The sequence below is a fragment of the Dermacentor albipictus genome, chromosome 9, assembly GCF_038994185.2.
Source record: "Dermacentor albipictus isolate Rhodes 1998 colony chromosome 9, USDA_Dalb.pri_finalv2, whole genome shotgun sequence".
In the NCBI taxonomy this organism is placed as follows: Eukaryota; Metazoa; Arthropoda; class Arachnida; order Ixodida; family Ixodidae; genus Dermacentor; species Dermacentor albipictus.
The window spans coordinates 84393864-84418898 of NC_091829.1; the positions used below are offsets into that span (position 1 = coordinate 84393864).

The 25035-nt window shown below is 45.0% G+C and overlaps 1 protein-coding gene across 3 annotated transcripts in view; it reads left to right on the forward strand.

The window, feature by feature from the left end:
• Positions 1-18239, forward strand: part of Rab3 (RAS oncogene family member Rab3) — a 104954-nt gene extending 86715 nt beyond the window's left edge. For all 3 annotated transcript variants that reach the window (XM_065453817.2, XM_065453819.2, XM_065453818.2), the window contains exon 4: positions 7274-18239. In XM_065453817.2, the coding sequence (XP_065309889.1) occupies positions 7274-7595 (322 nt within the window). In that variant the 3' untranslated portion in view covers positions 7596-18239. The remainder of the gene's footprint in view (positions 1-7273) is intronic.
• The last annotated feature ends 6796 nt before the right edge of the window (positions 18240-25035 follow it).

The window sequence follows — 25035 nt, forward strand, 5'->3', positions numbered from 1 at the left end:
TAACAGCATGAGAAGGTGAAACAAATGAAATAACAAATGCCAGTGCTAACTAACTGAAGGACTTTATCGCACACAGTGCACACATTTCCCACAGCGCTCACTGAGACAATACATGGCTCTTGGCTTGTCCATTACGTTAACCCTGTAATGACGGCACATATAAATATCTGAAAAAATATTCAGTTTCTGTCCAGATTGCAAAGCACATTGAGAAGTACCATTATCATTGAAAAGGAAAAAATATTTTGCATAAACTTTTTTCAGCGACAGGGTGGAAACCCCATGCGGTGAACTGAAAGTGGGCTTCGCCGCTAGCTACGTAAGGTTTTTGTTTGGACTTGGTACAGACAGCTCTCATCATATGTGAACTGCAGGTGTTCGTTTCATTTGCTTCACATGACGTGTGACGCCAGTGCAACCAGATATCTTGCGTTGGTCTGTCTCCTCTGACCATGCTTTCAAAAGAAAGCGAGTCACCTGCCAGACTTCTTCCTCACCCTGCGCTCCTGCCGCAAACCAGAAAATGATGCTTGCTGGCTGTCATTCCGTGCTGGCTGAAGACATTTAGCCAGAAACTTCATACACAATATGGAAACTTGGCAAGAAACATTTTTTTTTTCTGGTATGGTACCTGTAGGCAACACTCATCAATGAAGGGTTAACATATTTGCTCAGTACTTTAGTCCATTCACCCATAACTTGCACTCATGCAGAGTTTGGCAGATGCTGCTCATTTTAAAGAGGCACTAAATAGGAATGTTAAGTTAGCATAGCAAATTATGCTACTACAATAACAGAACGGCCACCCTTGACATGAGCAGAGGCTTGGCAAGATTGAAAAAAACCCATAAATGAAGTATGGCTGGTCCTGGTGCTTAGGCCTGCGCCAACTCATCATGATGTCCATGATTTCGACGGTGTCTATTTGGTTCTAATTAACTGTTTATTGGTGACGGACTGCATTGCATTCTAGGTCAGGCTTCGTGATAACAAAATCGCAACTGATACAAAACTACCTTTCGTTATATCCTATATTCGTTATGAGCATATTTCTCTTGCACACTGATATAGGCGAGAAAAAAAAATTTCTTCATTACTTCAATAATTCGTTACATGTAAGTTTGGTCTATTAAGGTTTGACTGTTTAGAAACAAAAAGGCTTATCGTTTTGAAAGAATTACTGCACCAGAATGTCTCTGATGCGAGATAATACATCAAGATTTATTACATCAGTCTAATATACCACATAGATTCATGCAAGGGCCTCACATTCTTTTTTTTTCACAATTTTGACGAGATGCGGCCCTTACATTGGACCGAACCTTTTGGGCAATATGGTGCCGGCACACCCCAGATCCCCAAATGCACCATTGCATCAGAGGTCAATGCGCAGCCCTCGCCATTTAGTAGGGGCATGCGGAAGTACGCAGCGTGTAAAAGTTTGCCGATGCCTGCATGTCGCATCAAGGCACCAAATGCAATTGCTTCTTTGATGGAATTTATTTTTCTCTCTCCAAATTTTGGGCTGCCGAGTTGGGGGTGCGGCCCTTAGACGAATTTGTGGTACCAACGCTGAGGTTTCAACACAAGACTAAAGAAGGGAAGTTGGCCTTTGTTTTGTCCAGTTGTAATCAACGTTGCTGTGCAAGATGATTGGGAAAAAGAAAGTTTTGAAAGAATACTGTGCTAGTCTAAACTGACTCACTGTTGCCCCTTAGCGTCCCTTTAGCTTCACAGTGTGTGGTAATTGCAGGTGAAGCGAGCCAATGAAACTTCAGTGGACACATTCCGTCCGGATTCCGGACACTGCCCTGCATTCTGGCTGTGTCTCTGTTAATCTTTCAGTGAGGCTACACAAAGCGGCTGCCTGATTATGAAGACATGACAAGCATTTGTAGGACTGCTAAAAATTGCACAGTGTCGTGGATGAAGCACATTGCAAAATTTTTAAGCCATTAGGATAATACTCGGTGTAAAAACTGAGGCAAAGCATAAAAGTTGCAGAAGACACCAGAGAACCAGGAGAGGGAGCAGAACTTAGTGTTGTGGGAAAGGCAGATAGGTCAGCCTGAGCTAGTATGCTATGGCCTGCTACTGTAAATAGGGTAAGGAGGAAAGGGGACAATAATGAATGACGAAAGATGATGATGAGAACAGGAAAAAGAGATGTCTTTATACAAGGTGTTTATTTTAGACAATACAGATTTTTTATAAAAAGGCTATAAGCGCAGTGAATGTGGCATTTTTGCAGACGAGTTCCTTGGTGAAGCGGACATACTTTGCTGCTAATAATGTGAGCTTCAGAAGACTAAATAAAACAAAATTATTAATTAGCTTCTTTTTATTAGTGCCTTAGGGGCTGTTGTTTAAATGGTGAATTTGAAGGCAGTCACATGTTAATGCAGCATTATACAGTAAAAGCTCGTTAATTCAAACCGCAAGGGGAAGCCGCTTCAGTTCGAATTAACGAAAGTTCGAACTAACGAATGTGAAGGAGGGCAACAGTACACTCCGATTTGGAAGCAGTAGGGCATGTCAGAAATTTGGCGTGTCAGAAAGTGATGGTGTGTGCCGCGGGCACACGCCATCTTCAAGTCGAAGCTCTGGCTCCGACTGTGCCACACCACCGATGTCCAGCGAAACGAACATTAGCCGAGGCTTAACACCATCACAATGAATCGCGACGGCCGATACCTCCTAAGCTGAAAACAGAGGTGCACAACCGATGAAGACTGCCGAGACTAAGACGCTGAACATGTGAAGGTGGCGAAGGCCCTGATTCGTTGGTTCTTGATTGCAAGCGCAGCTGCGACATACTTGATTCGCTTTGTTTTGGAGCTTGCCATGCCATCTCCGCACAACAGTAGCAGCTGTACAAGATTTGCAAAGCCTCCAAGATTCGCAACGGGCAAGAAGTCTCGGAGGTTACGTAGAACGGAGAGGCGGCAGCCGCCGCTGCCTTCTGGCTGACCCCGCGTCGGTTAGATTTTTTTCCGTTTTTGCCTTCTCTCGCCGTTCTCTCCGTTTTGGAGGCAATACAGCCTTGTGTGTAGGCAGTACGCGCGTTTCTCTGGCCATGTGCCAGGCGAGCGTAGTTCGAATTATCCGTGAGGAAACGTTCTCGCGTTCGAATTAACGGACTTTTTTATACATAGACTTCTGTGGAGCTTGGCCGGACCAAATCGTACAGTTCGAATTATCCATAAATTCGAATTATTGAAGTTCGAATTAACGAGCTTTCACTGTATATTAAAAATATTCAAGGTCGCACCTAATTTGAGATATTTATGATCGAATTTCAGCAGTAAATCCAGTCAATATTGAAACCCAGTGCCGCAGGAGCGCGAGAAAGGTGGTGCCTCTGTTATAAAATACTGAAACCCCCTGTGACTAAAAGCTCGATGAAGTTGAAAACCAAACGTCTCGGCCAGTCATAGCAGCTACTGATACAGAATGCCTTGCCTGGCAAGCATGTTTGGCTGTGTGTTGGGTCTTTGCTGTGGCATGCTTTAATTCAAACTTCGCCCTACACTTCACGATGGGGCGTTGCCGTCTGAAACCCAGAGGGACGCGCTCGGTGTCGATATTGTCACGTGGTAGTGACTGTGAAGAAAGCAGCCAAACTGAGAAAGACGAAACTAGCATAATATTGGGCGAACTTGTGCCCTCAAAAACAGGCTACACTCAAAGAATGGCGACAGCGGCGAACACAGTCGGCGATCGTCGAAAATCTGATCTGCGGGTCAAGCGCGTCGGCTTTTAGCCAGCAGTCGTAGAATGTTCCAGACTAATCGTTGGGACCCGCATGCCTTCTACAAAGTTCTGCACCATTCGAGTCAAGCGATGAAATCAGATAACACAAGGTTCGGCGACAGCAGACAGCAGATAGAAGCATCCATAACTTTCCAGAAACTTCGGATACATGCAGGCGCATCCCGCGCTGTGTGATAACATTGGTTAGGCGGTAAAACTTGTCGCCCGATAAAGACAAGGACACGTGTCAATATTGCCTCGAATTCGGTGATAAACATCTCGAGTTGGGTGTGACTTTGAGATTCCCAAGAGATGAGGGTGCATTGAAATGTGGCTGCCTTCAAATTCACTATTTAAACAACTGCTCCCAAGGCACTAATAAAAATATTGAGGATGCTTAAGCTTCGACTTTAAGATTGGAATGCAACATCGTTCAAAGACCCCTTACTGCTTTTCATGCTTCCTGGCAAGTGCAGCTTATGTAACCGTAACATTTACCGGGAAACGCTGGCTGCGAATGCTATGCATGAAAGCAAGCTTTCTGTTAGAAATGCGGCTTCTTGCGTGGTTCGATCCTAAAGGTCGGGGACCAAGCCACAAGCTCCTTCCTACTGGGCGGGCGTGGTACACCACAGGGCGCAGTTTTATCCCCTCTCCTTTTCAATATCGCCCTAATAGGCCTTCTGCCACTCCTCGATAACATCCCAGGGATCCGGCATGGCCTATGTGCTGACAACATTACCATCTGGTCGTCCACAGGGTCCATTGGGGTAATAGAGAGCTGCTTGCAGGAAGCGGCAGACTTGGTGAGCGACTATGCTAAGTCATGCAGCCTCAGCTGTGCCCCCCCCCCCCCAAAAGTCGGAGCTACTCCTGGTCTCACGGCGAAAGAAGCGCACATCCGACTCGCCCACTATCAACATACAGATGGAGGGACACACCATCGTTCCGTCTCAGAGCATAATGTGGAATGGTTTTCCAGTCGGATCGTACCGACACTATATTAATTCACAAGCTTAAGAATACGACAGCCCAAATTACCCACATGATCCGACGGATAACAACCATGACAAGAGGCACGGGGGGGTGGACACGCTTCGGCTTGTCCAAGCCTTCGTCGTGTCTCGAATAACTTACGCTATTCCATACGCACTACTCAATGCAACAGAATTCAAGGAAATCAACACAATGAGCAGAAAGGCATGTAAGCAGGCGATGGGCCTGCCGATCAGTACGTCCACAGAACGCCTACTGCGACTAGGAGTGCACAACACGGCCAAGGAGCTTATCGAGGCATATTTATCTACTCAGCAAACAAGGCTGGCGGTTACGGAAGTGGGGAGGTCCATCCTCTTACGCCTGGGGCTCTCTGCCCCCCTCAGCCATCCGCTGCCTCAGACGGTGAGCCTACACCATGCCATCCGGAGCAACATCACCGTACGTCCTCTACCTCACAACATGCACCCAGTGCACCACGCACAGCGAAGGGAGGCCCGGGCCCTGGCCATACACAAGCAATACGGGACTTTACCCTCTACAGCCTACACGGATGCGGGTCTTACCCCAGACGCACAGCCACAACAGCCACCGCACTCATCAACAAAGAACATCAGAGCAGCATTTCGCTCACCTGAAACAATCGCCTCCAAGCCGAGGAAGCGGCCATAGCCCTTGCGCTCTCCCAAACAGAGGTTGAAGTCATAGTGACCGACCTCCAACAGGCATGCCACAACTTTGCTAGCGGCAGAATTCATACCACTACGCTCAAGATCATCAATCAAAAGCTGCCAACGAGATCAGTCATGATCATCCGGGCACCAACTCATCACAGCATTCCTGGCAACGAGGTCGCCAACCATGTGGCTCGAGATTTGACCCATCGAGCCGACGCTGAGGAATCTGAACCTAAGCGCATGCACCCTCTAGTCTCGTACAAAGACATCACACAACACTACAAGCTAACCCGCAGAACATATGCACCCCCACACAAGTCACTATCTAGAGAGCAGGAGCGACTCCTCCGAGCTCTACAGGTTAATACATTCCTCCACCCAACCTGAAATTACCTCATAGCCCCTACACAATTCTCTCCGCAATGCCACTTCTGTGCAGAGCCTGGGTCCCTCAGGCACATAGTACGGGGTTGCAGAGAAGCACCATTAAATCTTCTAAACCTTTACCACACCAACGGGCTTTGGGAGAGAGCCTTGGCCAGCTCAGATCTCCAGGATCAGCAACGGCTGATTGTGAGGGCCCAGGATGCAGCCCGAGCTCAAGGCATTCTGGAACGAGGATGCCTCTCCAAAGCTGCATTTACCTAATAAAAATGTTTATTCTCTCTCTCTCTTACCTGTAATTGTTTTGCCTTTTTAATGTTTCAGTCTGAGAAGAGCTAACATGCACTGTCGGTGTTTTTTCCATTATATTTGTTTGTGGGCTGCCGTTTTAAAAATTACAAGGAATAACTTTGTAAAGAATGAAAGACGAGGTATGAGCAACTTTGGTGGTAGGGAAGTGATTGGGTATGTGTGGTTTAAAACTTGGTTTGAAATTTTTTTTGCTGAGGCGACGTGCGACACGGGATGCCGATGCAGGATGCTGACACCGGATTTTCTGCAACACGGGCTCCTTAACGCTATCGCATTAAAAAGTTAATTAATGAAGTGTTATTAATCAGTCTTCTGAAGCAAGTTATTAGCAGCAAAGTATGTTTGCCTTGCTTTGGAAGTCCTCAGCAAAAGTGCCACACTCATTTACTTATAGCTTCTTTATTTAAAAATCTGTATTGTCTAAAAAAAAAAAAAGAACACTGTGTGCAATAAACACATGATTCAGTGGTCTCCCTAAAGTCTCGAGTCTAGTCCAGTGCTCTTTGTATAGACAAGAACAGCCCTTGTGGCTGTTTTTTTGCTCCAGTGTGATTACAAGTTGCGGTTAAAGCGGTACCTGACAACAGTAGTTGCCTTGCACTGCCTGCCACAGTAGAAGGCAGCGTGTTCCGCTATGGCACATACTAGGGGCACTCGCAAAACGTGTTGCAAAAATTCAGGCAAATTGCCATGTTCACATTTCAAGCTGTCCGCACGGCCGACAAGATGGGCGAACCATTGAGGGAAGGCAATGCTCAGGCGGATCCGGTGAAGTGTACCTGCTTGGCTTTGCTTGATTTTATATGGGAGGCAAAAATTCCTGTCAAGGAACATTTGTCGTGAGTGCCTGTGCACAAAGTCTGGTCGGGCCCAGTGAGCTACTATGTGAGCTCGCATGAGCGAAGTCTGCTCAAAGTTTTCCTCAGTTTTCAAGTATGGTATCTTTAATATGGGGGCTTTAGAAACAGAGAATAAGATTGCAGCCACCAGCTTCCAGTGTAGGCTGAGGGTGCACATAAGATATTGCCAGGGGCAGCGCACGGATATTGCCCAAATCACTAAAGCTTTTCAGTTGCGGCAGCTGTGTTTGCATACAGAGGTCTGTGAATGTTGACAAGTCTGCCGCTGTGCTCTTTTGCTGTGTCTTGCAGGGTGACGCAGATCAAGACATACTCGTGGGATAATGCCCAAGTTATCTTGGTGGGCAACAAGTGTGACATGGAAGATGAACGAGTGGTGAGCGCCGAGCGCGGTCGACAGCTGGCCGACCAGCTCGGACTGGAGTTCTTTGAGACGTCGGCCAAAGAAAATGTAAATGTCAAGGCCGTCTTCGAGCGCCTCGTTGACATCATCTGCGACAAGATGTCCGAGAGCCTCGACTCGGACCCCGCGCTCCTGGCGGGCGGCGGCGCCAAGGGCACGCACCTCACCGACAACCCCGCCGCACCTCCGAATGCCTCCTGCCAGTGCTAGAGCTCCTTCCTCCTGTTCCTCCTCGCCCCTGTCCCCTCCGGTCAGTCTCTGCCCATCAAGCCGCTGGTTGAGGCCACGCGGCACTTGGCTTGCTCGCAGCAGACTCGTGCTGGGGCTGTGTTCTCGGTCGATCGCTTTCAGCGATACTTTCACTTTCGTGCAGCGTAGCATCCAGCCCAGTGCCTAAAAAAACGAACGGTGAATTCTGTGTTTCATTTTAGAGCAGCTTTCTGTTGCTTTTAAATGCGAGGAAGCTCATTCCCTCTTGTTGATTTACTGCAGGTTTACTTTCTTTCTTGCAGAATTGAGGGTTTAATCAACTTAAACTAACGGTAAAGCAACAGGACATGACACTAACACAAAGAAGCAAGACTGCATGTGTGAAGCAGTCTAACTGGCATTTAATGCATTGTTTCGTTTTCTTGTTTCACTGTTAGCCTGAGGACGGGTGAAGTTTACCAGCTAGCCCTCTTCCAAGCCTCATTAAGCCCATAGTTCGGGGGGGTGCATGTAATATGCAAGCTTGCGCCAAATCAACAGAGTGAACATAATTTCCTAAATTTGGAGCAATTAATTGCTACTCTGTCACTGTAGCTGAAGGCATTACCCAAGATCAGTGTTTTTGCCACCTTCTACCTGATGGCAACGAGACGTGACTGTTACGCTGAGAGAAAACATAACCGTGCCTCTAATTTTCACAGCGAGCAAATGCCTTTGTCACGCTTAATGCATGTCCTGTGTGCTTTCGGTTCGTGTCTCAAATCTCCTCGCCATGGCACAGGACAGTCGCCAGTCAATGCTAGTACTGTCAGCTGTTCGCGGCCTATGGGTGCATTCACACCGGCAATTGACAGAGCTCGTGCGACCGACAGAGAATGGCGAGCAACGAGACTCAAGACACAACAAGACTCAAGGCGGCTGATGTTCACACTGGTAGGTGCAGCCGGCCCTTTGCCGCACTGAAAAGGCCCGAGCTTGATGTCATTCACGTCTGCTCACTCCGCCTTTGCCACTTAAAATAAGCAGACGTTCAGCTCCTGTACCGCTGATTGGTTCAGTAGGTTTGCAACTGCAGTTGTGTGACTGAATAATCAAGCAGGGAGTGACTGACCAAAAGCAGCCGCTCTTTGATCAAAGCAACCATTGGCGACCAACTTGGTCACACTACCTCTGCGAGTAGCCAGTGTGAATGGGCCCCATGACATGTGGCTGCTGAAGTTTGTGCAGACCGCTCCAAATATTTTTGTCATGTGAGCTTCTGCTTGTTTGACTAATCAACAGCTGCTGAAAATGGAATGCCCATAACAGACCATTCTAGAACACAGTCCCAGAGTACAACTTTTGTTCTGTGTTCCACTGCAGTACCCTCTGCGTTGGCATTATACCTGCGTGCAAATCAGTACCGCACGGCAAACGGTTGAACACACCTGAGAGGTGTGAGGCCGACAACATTTGAAATTCTTCCAACGGGAAACTGCACGCAGCTGGGAAAGCAAAGAGCTTGGCACAGAGGGTGCTACTAACTGCTTTACTGTCCAAAGCGAGGCGAGCCGAGTTGCCGTACAGCCAGAGTTGTCTCATAACAGCGCAGGCAGATTGGAGAGGCCCTGATCCCTAGTGTCCACACCCCCCTCAGTACTAAGCAAGCATTGCTCCCTTGCTGTTGTTGTTGCTGCTGTGACCGCTGCCAGCTTGACTGCCGCTAAGAAGAGCGAAGGCTGCGCCTGGGTGACTGCTGAACTGTGCGGGTGTACACATTACGTCGGGGTAGCCCTGATGGCGGAGGCTAAGCGTTCTGCTTTGATTTCCAAATGCCAATAAGCTGGTGCCGAACAGAGCCGACATTCTCGTTTGTCCACATCCGAGGATAAAACCCTGTTGCATGATTTCACGCGGCACTGGACACATTTGCGACATGTACGAGCAACAGTGTTTCAGCAAAACGGGAAAGTGAGCCAGTTTGGTATAGGTTGATCAAATTTAACTGTAGCGCAAAAAAGACACAACAAGTAGAAGGAGGAGACGTGTGTCTTTTTTTAAAAAAATCATTATGCTCCTTGTTTTTGTGCTACAGTTACCTATGGTCAACAGCATTCTTGGCATTGTGCTTAAGACAACATGCTCGGCATTCCACCAGAATTGCTATCATCTGTGGATACCGATGTGCCTCATGCTAGTCACACAAAATCTAGAAAAAGTTACTGTAGCTCCGAAACTGAAGGAGCAAAAATGTCTCCCCGGGATTGGGTCATTTCTTTAACTTGTCTCACATAAAAGGACTAAAATACGGGCAAGGTGACCCACATTCGTTGCAAAAAAGAAGTGCGTAACCAACAAGGATGGTGAAAATAGAAAGAAAGGATAGACACAGCACTTGTCCTTGTTTCTATTTCTGACACCCTTGTTGGTTGCATACCATTTTTGCAATGAATAATTTTATTTGTCTACCGATCAGGTACTTCTTACACTGTAACCTACGATGTGGCTTGCAGTGTACTCGCCATGCCAATGAGCTCAGGTCTAGTCTACACAGTAACTCTATCCTCACTACACTGCAAGCAGTTGCGTTCATCTCGTATCAAATGTAATGCTGACCTGCCAAGAAGTGGGCCAAGTGGAACAGGTGTCGGTTAAATTTATTATCTATACACTCCCGCATTGAGCACAGTCTCGTTTGGGGTTTGTTGCTTTTGTGAAGTACAGAATGGGTTCGTATCACCACTTCCTAGCTACTTTAGTAAGGAAGGATCTGTTATCATAGTAGGGCTGTTGCACTTCAAATTTTTTTCTTTCCCCGAGGGTCTCTACTGGAGCACGCCTCTCCCAGTATTGTCTGAGGCAGTAGGATTCTAATTAGTGGGCTCACCAGCTGACAACAGAAATTTGACACTTCACTGCTATGGCCAGGCTTAGGTGCACGAAATATCGACGTGTCCGCACAAGCTTAGCAAAATTTTACCTCGAAATTTAGCAAATAAAATATGCATTGTTTCCACTTACCGTAAGGACCACGTTGAGTTGTACTTTTGAAGCACAAAAGGAAACGTAAACCATGAAGCCAAATCTGCTGTGATATTTCTCTCCTGCAAGTTGCCTTGTGCCTTCAAATTTTTTTTGTGTCGGTGGGAAATGTTCCTTAATGCAGGCGTACGTATTGCGTTGTCGAAACAACTGTCATTTGCCCTTGTTTGTAGATCAGTCAATTCAGGACTCAATTTGAAACGCAATATGGCACTGTTTTCTTTTTCATGAAATCAATCCACTCCTTGCTATGAGAACGTTTTCAATTCCCCATGCTGAAATAGTTTGTGTAAGCAGCACAAGCCAGGTCATATGCATCTTTAAAATCTAAAGAAGCAGCAGATTGCACTCCTTTAGCCTTCTCCCAACTGCCTTTTATGTTTCGTTTCTTCCAGAGAATTTTGTCATGCTAGAGTGACACAGCACAATCAAAATAGCACGCACTGCCAATTAAGGTTTTGTATTCTCATCACTATGAGATTCAGGGAGAGATGTTTTGTGCGCAGGATTTTTTTTTACTTTTCTTTTCTTACATTTCTGCTGTGTTCATGAAACCTTTTGCACCCGTGGATGATACTGTCTTTCAGGTTATTATTTTTTTTCCTCTTATTGACCATAAATGGGGAAAAATTACTCACTATCAAGATTAAATGTGGAAATGTTCTATATGCCCATTAAGCGACTGAGACCATACCTTTATTCTGATAAAATCAAGCGTAAACACAACTTGTTTGTGCTTTAAGTTCTGCCTTTCTGGTCTTGCCAAAATGTGCTCATCTGTGTAGAAAGCAAGGTCTGCAGTCCTTTCAGCCCTTGAATGTGAAATGGGCATTTTCAAGGCCTTGAAAGCCTTTTAAGTTTCACAGAGTGCTCAAAAATGCTTTAGCTTTGATTTGATCAAATGCTTAGATCACATTTTTGTGTGTTATAAGTCCTGAGCACGATTTCAGGCCTCTACAGTTTATTGTAATAAAAGCAAAGTGCAAAGGAACTTGTGAAATTATATTTAGCTGTTCGTTAAAGAAACCCGTTATGGTAAAAACTACTCAAGAGCATTTTACTCTGACCCGCCGCTATGGTGTTGTGCTGCCAAGCACGAGGCCGCAGAATCAAATCCCGGCTGCCACAGCTGCATTTCGACGGGGGCGAATAGTGAAAACGCCGATGCCCCAAGCATTGGAGGCACGTTCAAGGTACCCTGGTGGTCAAAATTAATCCGGAGTCACCTACTACGGCATGCCCCATAATCAAAATGTGGTTTTGGCACGTTTTGGCCCCAGAATACATTCAGAATGTTACTGACATGCCTCATACTTGAACTAGGGCTTTGGGACGTTAAATCTAGTCAATTACATATGTCGGCTTTTATAGATGAAGAGCATCTCAGCTGTTCTTGAGCAACAAAATGACTGCATGCCTGCCGTACTGACCTTAGGCCATACTCCCAAGCATCCGTGCATGAAAAATGCTGTTGCTTGTTTCACTTGGCATGCTAATATTTAGAAACTTACAAGCCATCGTGACATTTCACACATACAGCAGGGGCTTGTTTGAACTTATATTGATTTGGAATGAAGCGGGATTTCGCACATCTTGTATATTGCGTAGAGCCTTCAGCAGTTCAACCAGGCACAGCAAAGCGCTTGAAAAACAGGAGAAATCTTAATAGTCTGAAGAAGTCAAACGGAGCCCTCTTATTTTTTTTCTTTCTTGTTAACATCAGGAATCAGCCTGTCTGCCCATTTCCCCCCGTTGTTGAAGTGTTCTAGAAGTGCGTGGGGATCTATTTCACCTGGTTTTTCAAATGGCTCGATTCAGGTGCAGCAATATTCTGCTGGCTGTTGAGTGATCTTCCAGTTATATAGGTGCACTGAAAAGCAAACAAAAATTCTTGATCACTGAGAATCTTGCCAGAGGTCAAAAAACAGCAGCAAGAAACCACTCTGCTTTATCCAGATGATAGGTGGTACACGTGTTCTCCAGCCAACATTTTTTTCTAAGTTATCATGTATTGAAGGAAATTGGTGGCTGATGCCGGTCATTTTCATATCTGGTTTGTAGTTTCTCTGCGACGGTGGCAGAAGATGGGGCCTGTATTCTAAATCAATAACCTTTGGGAATATCACTTGACTGGTTGATAGCATTGATTGGTTGATTCGGTGGAAGCACATGGTACGGAAAGAACGGCACACTCGACATTGTTTTTTACATCGCACAGTTCGTCGAGTGCATTAACACAGTGTCCGTCTCTCCAGTGAGACGACATGTTGATCATTGCGCCATGCAGATGTGAGGATGTTCCGAAAATTGACAGGTTGAGAACACGGCCTCTGCTTGTGCCATAGCAGATGATTCGCCAGAACATTGCTGCAGTGTGAATCGAGCCTCGCAAGGCCTCTGTTTGTGGCTGTTGCTGTGTGGTTGTCTGATTTATGAAAAAAGGTGTGCGTTCTCCGTGTACATCTCCGCTTGTTTACAAACACCCGCCTGCCCATTGCCTTCTCGCAACGGAGCCAAGTGTGGTTGGCCCCTTTATTTGGCGCCGCACGTGTCCCCTGGCACTATGGCGGGAGAGACGAAGGCGCCTGTTGACAATGAGTGTGACTTCTGTAAATGCTGGTTGCCCGTGTATAAATGTGTACATATATTCTCTTACGAGCCTTGTTCCCCACTGCAACCTGTTTCCCCACTTACCTCCCTGTTCGTCCCCAACTCCCCTGGTGTTATTAATGAAACGATGGTGGCGAGAGAGACCAGAAGAGCCCTGCAATAAGAAGCAAACAGACATTCCAGGAAAACAGAAAAAAAGGGACACCCTTTCTTCTTGTTAGTTTAGGGCAGAGATGTGATAAAGTGTGGAAAAAGAAAAAGATAGTCTCACAATTTATTTATTTTTTTTACTGTGGCCCTTTTGTTAGCGATTAAGGGGACTTGCATTTGTGAAGGCCGGACCTGCTGATGTTTTGTTTTTCTTTCTCGAAGAAAGTGGCCGTTGCATATAAACGCATAGGAAGCAACCCCCGTTGGTCCTTCTCAACACCTTTTCCTTTCTTTAATCGCATGATGAACGTTTTGTATGATGATCGCAGACTTTCGAGTGTCATGCTAGGTTTTTGTGTCTGAAGCCAGCGCTTGTAGGAATCTGATTAGGAAAGCTGGCCATCATATTGTGCTATGTACATACCTGGGGTCATGCTTGGGAGCTGTCACTTTTGGCGCTGGAATACACATCACTGCAGTGAGCAGCATTCATTCTGCTGTCAAAGAAATGTTTTTGCCGTCTGCCAGCCCCAGCAATCACTGGAATTACATGACGTGGAAGTATTGCTGATGCCGAGCATACTACCCAAAATTTCCTCCTTTCTTGTAACACCTGCTTCCCGGGGTTAAAGCAGAAGACACACGGTACAGTTACACTTGAGACCTGATGTGCAACCTGTCATGCCAATAGGTTCCAATAAGCAGAACATCATTAGGCAACACATGATACATCCCGTACAACAAAAGTGGCTCTTCCAAAAGTGATCAGTCTAGAGCTTGACCCCAATTTGAAGCCACGCCAAAGCTGTCTGCTGCTTTGATAACTCCATTGAAATGCAATCTTTTTTTGTTATGTTAGACATCCTGTGCTGGTGTGCTGCAGTGTATGTTGACTGGAACACTTGGTAAACTTGTTCTGTGCACTGAATAATTTGAAACCTAGTTGTCCGTAGTACAATTGAAGATGACCGCTATCTGTTGTGATAAGAGTGCTTAAGCGAAACTTTTGAAATGCAAAATGTTATTTCACCGGAGCATGTACAGTGGATACAAGTAAAGCCCAGAAATGAACATTTCATACTGTTCATAATTGGCACTGCAGGCTCTACTGACGGTTCTAGCTGTGATTACATTGGCAGTCATTTTCAGTATTGGCTCACAGGTTTTTCTTTGCACTGCTAAATGTATGCAAAGTGTGAAACATCGATGGAAAATGGCACTTCTCCATGGTACACAAAGCAGATGACGCAAGCATTCATATGCATTGTCTGCCTATTGTCCTGACAAAAGTGCAGTTTTTCTTTCATTGCTTTTGATATGCACCCAACGATTGAAATTAGCTATTGGGTTATCCAGTCATTTGAGCCAAATCCTTCACTGATTTGGCTCAACACTGCATTGAAGCAACTTCTGGCTATGCATTCTATGTGGGCTGTCCACCAGTTAATGCTGCACTTTTGTGTAGCGAGTACTGTCCAAGTAATTGCTGTCCCATTTTAGGCATCCCTAAAAATTTTGAACTTCTCATAATCATTGTGACTTAGATTCGCAGGGATGGGGCAGTCAACACACCATGCAGCATGCTGCCACAGTGTCTGCAACATTGGTCAGCTGACGCAGCAGTCTCATAAAACTGAACCTAATATAACAGGAATTAGTGTTTGTGCATTGACTTGCCATTACAAGCGTCTTATGTTGCCAGCAAGCATGTATTGGTTGCTCTTCACATACTTGCATCTTTTAATGTAGAAGGAAAAGGGACCCACTCACAAAGCCTGCATTTATAGTATGCTTCGTTATATCTTTTGCATGGTCAGCTCGTCCCGTTTTCTGTAATTAAAAGTAATGATGTTCTCTAATTGTTGAAAAATAGGATGTCTGGAATATTTTATGCAAGGAGAGTTTAAAAGAGAGGGAGCCACAACATTGCAAAACAATTGTGTGGGCACAATTTCAGTGATACATCCAGATTTTTCTCGGTTGTACCCTGTGTGTTATACTGGCATCTTTCACTGCTTTCCTCCTTTATATTTTGTGCAATTACTTTATATTCTGTGTTGTTTGATCAAAGCATTTTTCCCAGTGCGACTTCTGCTGTGAACCTTTCTTTTTCCTCTCCCGAAGGTTTGCATTAATAATTTTTTACCAAAGAAACATTTTCAATGCATTTACGGTTGCTTTTATTTTTACTGCATTTTGATTTTTTGCAAGTGAAGTTGGTTGTATGTTTACAATTGGACCTCGAGATCTTTCAGTGGCATTCCAACAGTAGGCTTGTGATCTCTTCTAGTCGTTAAAAATCCCTCAACAATGTACCAACTACAGTTTCATCAGTCAGCACTGAGCTAGTCATTTTTGCAAATCCAGTGGAATTTCATTTATAATGACCCTTATGTGGCTTCACATCAAGCACTTCCAGAATGCCAGTGTGTTCATTTGGGGATCCTCACTTGGAGTTCATTTTTCACTGCAACACCTGATACAATGCTCTAAGCAGTTTGTGCTTGGAGAAAAAAAAAGAAAAATGAAAAAAAGAGACGGCACTGTCTAGTCCACTTGGCTTTGTGGCCTATGATACATTTCTGGATAACATAAAAGCATGCAAGGAGAATGTATCTAGTAGTTTGCAATTGCCTACACATTTAAATTTAAGGCGAGGAGACCATATATATTTGTGAATTTGTCACTCAAACCCACCACAATACTTTTTACTTTTTTCCCTTATCTTAGCAAGCGGACAGGTGTAGAAAAGTTGTTGGAGTGACATGCTAGCATGACTTGCAATTTTCTATTGTATGCTTAATACGAAATACAGCCGGCTTGCATTTATTCACACTCCAGAGGGCCATAGACCTTTGTTTGAACTGTTCAGAAAGGTTTGGCACAAAACAGAATTATTGGTTGATACAGGAACCCACAAACAATCTGCAGTAACAAACAACTGGCCACTGCTTGCTTTTGCTATAGAGAAGGGAGAAATAGAGTCATTGGGCAAGTGTATTGAGATATCAGAACTATAAACACATGACCAGGTCAGTGATACCCACCAGTGTGCATGGCAAGTGTGAATATCAAAATGTGCCCACACTTTAACTATTTACGCCTTAGCAACATCCCCTCATCAGCCAGCTGTAGCTGCACTTCTGTGTCCTGGGAAGCAAAAGAGGTTGGTTTGATCGACAACACTTTTGTAATTGAACAATTTTTCAAGGTGCATTGGCGTAGCAGGTGAACCAAAATTTTGAGATTTGCTTAAACTAACATAGTCACCAGAGTTTGAATTATTGCAAGTCTGCTGTATTGGTTTGTCAGGATTGTTGGCTACAAGACATTACATTTCTTTAAGAGGTTAAGCCATGTGTATTCGCACAACTGTGGTCTGAAACGTACGGAACCCGAGTCTTTCCAGTCAGTGCGAGCTCGCAGTAGTGGTTCCTTTGACGATACCATGTCTGGGTTTCATGTGATGTCGTAACCTTCGTGTGAAACATTAAAAAAAAAAGGGTATGCCTGCAATGATAGGAATGTTGCTGTAACGATGTGAACAACTCTGTGAAAAATACTACAATAGGGGAGTGCAATGTGAAATAAAAAAAACAAGACTTAACAGTGTTCACTTCAGCCTGCTTTCAAGGGTTTTACGCATTGCAACAGCAGGTCTGGCCTGGCACCTGCCTGACGCATGCGTGGGGGGGTCCTAGGACGTAGTGATGCAGCGTGTGCCATGACTGCGATGATGGTTCAACTTAGTAGAGGTGCTGCGGTTCCTCGAAATCAAGCCTGCAGAAGCGCGCCTGCTCCTCGCTATATTCGAAAAAAAAAAAAAAAGCCAGCAGCCTGTTGTACATCTGTGCTTTCTTATGTCTCTATCTCTGTGTGTGCATGCGTGTATATTGTGTGGAGGCTTGAATGCACCAACGACAGTGTGGTTGAAAAGTTTTGGGACGGCCTCATGCAGGTCCGCTCAGATGCCGTGCACTTCGCTTCTGGAGTGCATGCTGGTGTAGTTACTGTTCACAATCTTACATCTGTTACATCCGTTTCGACTGCATGTTCTACAGCACAATGTACAGGGTCGTTGACACTTGATGGAACTTCGTTAGCCATCACTTCTGCATAACTTCAGTATTTCTGTTACATTGTGGGAAAAAAAAAAAAGTGGCCAATGTGGCGCCTAGGCCTGCCATCTCTCAATAGCACTAAACCTATAAGCCTCCATCTCAAACTGAAGCTTCTACACACCCTCGAATATTAATGAAGTGCTCCTCCACAAAGTGGCCGACCCTGCATGCGGAGGCTTGCATTGTTTAAAAAAAAAGTTTCTGTTGTGGCTAGAACATTGTGCCGCAACTCAGATTTCATATTGGTTATCTTTACCCACTATAATCGAATTCAGAAGGATGCCCACGTCGGAAAGCTGCAACTTTCCACTCCCTGGTTGGTCTGGCCTGCAGCGATTCCAAAACCTTTCAACCATGTCCTACTGTTGTGACAAAATTATGTGCAGACAAAAATGCCCGGCTGCTCATGTTCCCTAGGAAATTCCAGGAAAACGCAAACCAGCGATCTGAAGTTCCTCATACAACTTGGACCTTTAGAGCTGTGAGAATTTAGAAACAAGAAGAGTGAACAAACACAATGCTAGTGCATCATTCGATGATGGTACAGCTATTGCGTGTCCACCATTTTGCTATTGTAGAAGCAAAACTGGGAGATGTCTTCAGCACTTGTTCCCTGTGCACATTTAATTTTGTCACGACAGTAGCTTGTTCCTTTGTTCACTTGTTATAAACTGTTGTCTTGTACAGGACGCTTAGCTGTGCTAGGCTGTAGTAAATTAAGTTTTGTTAAAGAAAAAGAAAAGAAGCAAGGCAAATTCATGAAAACTGTTACAAAAAAAGAAAAAAGTGAAGTCACTCCTTGCTATGTCTCCTATGATTTTCCATAAGAAAAAAATATGTGGAGGAGAACTCTCCAGGCAGCCATTGATGTTGGCATTTTTAACTTTCTGAAGCGTGAATGAAGGAAAGGGAGAGCACCTTCTCCCCTTCTCTTCTATCATTCTTTTTCTCTCCCATGAAAGAGAATTCTGTTGTGACAAGTTGTAAGATTTTTTTTCTTAGTTTCCATGCTGTCGAGTAAACAATAAAAGCAAAGAAAAAAAAGATGGAAAAAAAAATCGGTGACCTGGTTCTTATCCTGACCTCAGAGCAGGTGGTATTTCTGAGCTCTTTGCCAGGGCCTTCCAGTTAACCCTTTTAAGTGTCATACTAAGTACTTTACTCATCTGGCTTCCGCTAACACACTCTTGGACGTACTCAAGATCATTTGTGAATGTGAAATATCCATAGTCTGGTTGTGCCATCACTCAGAAGCTGGTTCAACTTCAGATTTATGCGGCAATTTTTTTTTTTTTTTTTTGCAGACAACGCTGCACATGTCAGACTGGCACAAAAAGCCAGTTCATTTTTTGAATTACACAGAAATTCAAGAACATTTGCGACTGATTCGGATGACTTCAGTGTTGATTACTAGGTGTATACAGGGGACTGTGAAAGTGACAGGGAGGCCATGTTGCCCGAGGAATGCTAATTATCTTAATTATAATTAGCATGTCTTAATTGTGTTTACATTTTTAGACTGAGAAACTTGTCAAATGTTCAGCAACATACTGCCAATAAATAGCATTTGGATTTATAGCCTGGTAATATGTTACTTAGACAGAAATTGAATTTGCTGCTCTTCAGAAAAACGTCTGGCACATAAAGGATTAATTATCAATTCCTAGCATAACATGTGGGTCCGGCCAGTGTGTGTAATCTCTGAATATCTCTGAACTTTATGGGACTGACTCTGGTATGCGAGAGCTGTGGGTGCTGTACATTCCATTCAGCCACACACAACAGGTACGGTTCATGTTTATTTCTTCAGATAAAATAAATCCAAATGGCCTTCGCTTTGGACACGATGAAGTTGACAAACAATATGTGTACTTGGATGAAAGAGAGTGCTTTGTTTGTCCATAGGTAGCAGTGCATATGTACGTGCCCGTTAGGACGAGGCACCGATTAAAAACGTTCCAAGTCCATTTTGCTACGAAATGACTCAGCATTCCAGTAAAGATCATCCCAAACTGGTAGACGCAGGCGTTTGGGAAACTTATCTGGCACGCCAATGCATTTTTTTTTTCCAGATATGAATTTGCAGAAAATGGTACTAGTCCTAAGATTTCTGCTAAGCAAACATAACTTCACTACTGCTCTCCTTTGTTACAATGGCAACATCTGTGCTAAAGTTAGTGCTGAAAATGTTCATCAGCTTGTTTTAGGTAATTAAAAAAAATAGAAAATTTTCTTGCTGCTAAAGTCCGCCTAGCTACATAACCCATCTGTAAAAACTAAATGAGCCTAGGTATTGGTGTTTTCTTTTTTTCTGCATAAGAAAAAAACACCAGGCAGATGTATATTCATTGGTGGGGTTAAGTCTGAAGACAGTTGTACATGATAAAAGGGGGCCCCCCTCTTCCTACTCTTTAAAGAGTGCTATATTTTGCAAGTTTGAAACAGCCTCCTTGCCAAGTGCAAATGAGTACCTATCAAAAACTCTAGTCCTGCGATGTTGTTCTGTTTTAAGAAAAACATTAACCCCTCCCCCCCTCCCCTGTGTTTAATATGCACGATTCCATCTTCTACACGGCACAGAACTGAAAAATCAGTGAAAACCAGTGAAAACTTAAAAAAAAAAAGAGAAATCAAGCATAAAAATACATTGCCCCACATATTTGTAAAATGCATTGAAATATTTCTGGAAACGATGTGCAATTATGGCAGTGGCCCTAGCAGCAACATCTTTGGAACATGAAGGGAACGTAGATGTGGATGGTAACCATTTCACCTCTACTCTGTAAAGTATAGTGGTCTGAACTATTCTAGTGCCGACAGGCAGCTTCAGCTACTACCACACGTTTTGCGTGGGAGGCGGAGTGTACAGCAGCTGTACGTTTATGTACAGTACACTACAGCCATTTTCTTGTGGATCCACGATTCCCTAGTGCATTCCTACCTTGTTTCAATATCGCGAAATGCCACAGCAGCTGAACACTCATTTTATGAGAGAGGCGGAGAAGTCGGCCCGAGTAATGTGACTCCAGCCTGCTACTGCCCGCTAGAGGAATGACAGAAACAGAGTTGGAGGATGAAGGTGGTATGGCTAAGATGATGATTATAGCTGCTGCACCAGCCTACTTACTGTCCTTATGCAAACTGCGCTGTGCATGTTTCACGGGACATCCACTTTGGCAGAGAGGGGCGCAGGTTACTGGTTACCGTCTATGGCACGCACAATTTTCACAGCCGCTCTCACCACAGGCATGTTGGACCCAGATAGCAGCCACTGCAGGGCGTCAATTTGCCGCAGCAGTGCTCCGACTGCCCAGTCCGATGGGGACGTCTCGCAGCATCCTCATTCGTCTCGTTGATATTCTGAGCTCCAAGCCCACGGTGTTAAGCGTGACCATGTATTCGCGTCCGGGCTTGTGCTGTTCACTTTATGCGTCACCTCTGGAACTTCATCCGATGTCATCTTAACCACCTCCTGCTGGACCTCCGTAACTGGAGCGAGGGGGCTCTGGTTTTGATCTAAAGTTTGCCGAGGTCGTGAACGCTTCCTCTTCTTGCACACCGACGCTTCATGCGTCCGACTGCTTTTTTGTTGCAGTATTGTGATCATTTTATGTTTGCTGCTGGTCAACCACAGTAAAAGGGAGCACATTTAAACAATCCAGTTAACAGCTAAAGGATGCAGAATGCCTCTTAAAAAACTAAGAGGGGGTTAAAGAAATCGCACTTTGAATGATATAAGAATTGTTTGTTAGCTAGACAATGCAAATGCCAAGGAACATTTTTTTTTCTCTTTTGCAAGTCCCATGCCAATTTTGATTAGATAAATTCTTTTTGTCTACTGACAATTTTTGGCCCTACTGGCAAAGGCACAAGTATGAATCCCAAGAGGCAACGCAGCTGTTCTTGTGCCTGACCTATCATAATGGCACGGGCCATGATCTTTGCACACACAGGCTGGAGCTCATTTTATGCCACCAGTAATGCAGGTGGTCATCACCAGATGCCATGAATGTTACTATCATTGTGGCGATGGAGAGGAGTCTGAAGCAAGGCTACCCTATCTCCTCTTTATACATGTTATATGCAGCGAGCCGGGAACAAGCACTTTTTAACTAGGGTGTTGCATTTACACTCAACTTCTCCTATGACGGCACCCCAGCAACTTGGGTGCTTGCTGGCCTTGTTTCTGCGGACAACCTTTTGCTACTGGCCAACAGTGAAGCAGAATTGCAGGAGCTGGTCGAGACTTCACCCAACCACTTTAGCACCTTGGGCCTTGCCTTCGACTTAAAGAAATGTGCGGTATTTCAGTTCTCTGGAGCAGGCCAATCCACAGCAAGCCAATCCTGCTGTGGTGCTCCCAAGTGGCAAGAAGCTCCTGACATTGGAAGAATGCCACCATCTTGGCATAATCCTCAGCATGTCGGACGGCATCACTGCAGAACACGAGGCACACTTGAGGCAATCGGCACTACGCAGTGTGCACATACAGTCACATACTGCGTCAACAGTGCCTCTGGGGCTGTAGCAGCTACCTCACGGTGCGCGAGCAGAGTAAGGCAGTGCACGTGCCTGATCCGACCTTTGCGAACTTGCTCATATGCCTTTCAGCCCCAGGCTGTATTCCACCGGCTGGAATACAGGCAGTGAGAGGTGGGCCTCCTGGCCCTGGGCTGCCATGGTCGAGGCCATCCAAGATGATGTTAGCTGGTCCTCTTTCAAGGTTTGTGAGTCCAGGAGCAAAATTGACTTCGAGTGCTGCCTTTGCAGCATGGACAATAGGTGGGCACGCAGGGTACTCCAGCATGTTAAAAGCATCTGGATGCAGTGGAGGGTGTGTGGGCAATTACTGAGATAAAACACGGCCTCTCTAACTATGCAGAAAGCGAAGAAACCAGGCACGAGACCACCAAAAGTGTTCAGGGCCTTGTGAGTGAGGCAGAGTGGGAGCTGTGGCAGCCAGCCATGATCAAGAAAAAGACGCTCAGTTCTTTATTATTGCGATATGGACACTCCAGGCACATTTCTGCCATCACTGTTGCCGTGAGGTTCCGTATGAGTGAATGCATGTTAGGGAGAGCCAACGAACGCGGTTCAATCTCGCATGGGTAAGCAAGGAACGCAGCCAGGATGCGTGCCCTCTTCTGTGGCGCGCGCGGCAGGGGGTAAGGCAAGAGAGGAGGGGTGTTCTCTGGCCGCTGCTATGGTGCCTCGTTGTCCTCCTCACCCGCCGCTCTGTACACGGTGGAGACAACTGCGGCGTCTACTACGGCGTTGGCCACGCAAACCAAGGACGCCGTAGTAGATGCTTTGGCAGACGCCATAGAAATGCGTTTCCAGCGCTCTTGTGTCTTGAAAGCAATCTGTGACGTGGCTAAAGTGTGTGCCCATGCGGGCCTCATCTTCAAAGCGATCTGGGATGTTTGCAGAGTGCGCGCAGTGCCAGTAGCTTCGTATGCACTGTGCTTTTAACATTTCATTTGCACTAAAGCGAGACATGCGTGCAGGTCAATGCACTTGCCGCTGCCACGATACCTCACTCCAGAATTTTCAGATTTTCTGTGCTCGCTGAGCGAGATGTGTTCATGTTTATCTGTGCGCACATGACACCATGCTGGTTAATTTAGTTAACACGCTGACGGGCTAGTTGGTTTGAATCTACGATAGAATGTGTAAGCGCGACTGAACAAGGATGTAGAAAGGAGCAGACACACAGACTGCACTGTCTTTGTTTCTTTCTGCGTCCTCGTTGAGTCATGCTTACACATTCTATCATTGTTAATTTAGTTAGTAAGGAAATGTTTACAAGTTTACACGGCTGATAAAACTAGTACCCTTACTTCGTAAAGCTATCTACTAATTTGCTATTGCAATCTGTGCTTTGCCTTTTGGGCAGAACTATGAATTTTTTATTGAGACAACAAGGGTGCCATTGCTATGGAGCTATTCTATGACATTAGTGGTGGCAACGTCCTTTTTGAGGCACGCACAGGCGCACTCCACTTTTTTTACTAGTGTAGCCACTTTGACTGCACCCCCAAAGTACAAGCTGCTATGTGCAGGGGTGCAGACATGTGGGAAACTACGAAACACCTGGTCCTTCGTTGCACAAAGGTGTCTCCCTCTCCAAAGGAGAGCATTGCCATGCCACAAGCCCTTCAATTTTCAACACACAGGGCAGCCGCTGCTCCGGAAACATAGCCACAATAAAAGCTCACCTAGGAAAAAGTTGTGCACGGTGCCAGTGTTGTGTGGTTCTTGAACACGTTGGTTTTTTTCGATAGTTTTCTTTGACAAGAACACTAACACTGAATTCACCCATCCTAAAGTGTTATTGGCCACAAACCGTTGCCATCATCATCATTGTAGCATGCAAAAATGTGCCGGAGACAATTACACATGTCTTGCTAGAATGTCAGAATATACGTCCAAAAGTACATAAAAATGTGGTCAGTCTCCATGGTAAGGTTTAAATACAGTAATGGGAAGTTGAACATAGGTAAGAGACATTTGGAAGGTTGGTGACGCACAGGTAAAGAAGGACCACACCAATGCCAAATAAAAATTGGTACATGGCTGCAGGATGGCGTAACCATGCACTTATACACAGCAAAGAGTGGAAATAAAATTACAATGCATATAATGGCATTAGAGTTGCTTACAAACTTAGAAAGCAGACACAGAAATTCTCGGGTGACACTTTTTTACAAAGCGCCTAGGGAACCATACTAATGGCTGGCATAGCACAATTGGCACAATTGTGTCCATAGTAATTTATTGTCACACAATTTCCATCACACAGTTTCAGATTTCAAGATTCCTGCCAGCGAGGGTGGACAACCTTTGAATGATATAAATCAGGAGTACCCGATGTCAACCAAAGCATTGACAACAATGAACTCACCCCTTTGCTCGATTTCACATGTGTGCCTATGTTTGTTGACATCGGAGCTAGGTAGGAGACATGCACATGCAGCCACTGTGAGAATGCATCGTCCGTCAGTGTCTTTAATGTCGCATTATTTTGCTCTCAAGAATTATGTCTTCATGATGGTTATCGCAACGAGGCCGAGAAAGGAGCCACACTCCATGTCTAGACTTCAAAACTGAAATAAGTTACCTTTTGGCCATCTGCTGTGAGTCATACTTCATGAAAACGTTCCTTGTGAGCATACAAAGCTTATACTATATTCAATTTAGCCTATAAAAGTGGTGTCTACGTCCCTTCCAATAGTATGCTGGAATGTGGTGGCACAGGCCACTGCCAAGTGGAATTCATTCATAATCATCATCAGGAATGTGGTCAAATTTTACAGCAGCAACCTTAGAACTTGTAACCAGACCAGAGAATAGACACTTTCATTGGAAGAATAATTTAATTAGAAAGCAAAACAGGCATTTGAGAACAACAGTGTACAGATAAAAATACCGCACTGCAAAACACTCCACATAAAAGGTGTGCTGTCCCCAAATCTCAAGCTTGGTGTCATACGCCCCACTTGTGACATACACTGCAGAAGGTTAAAACCGGGACTTGG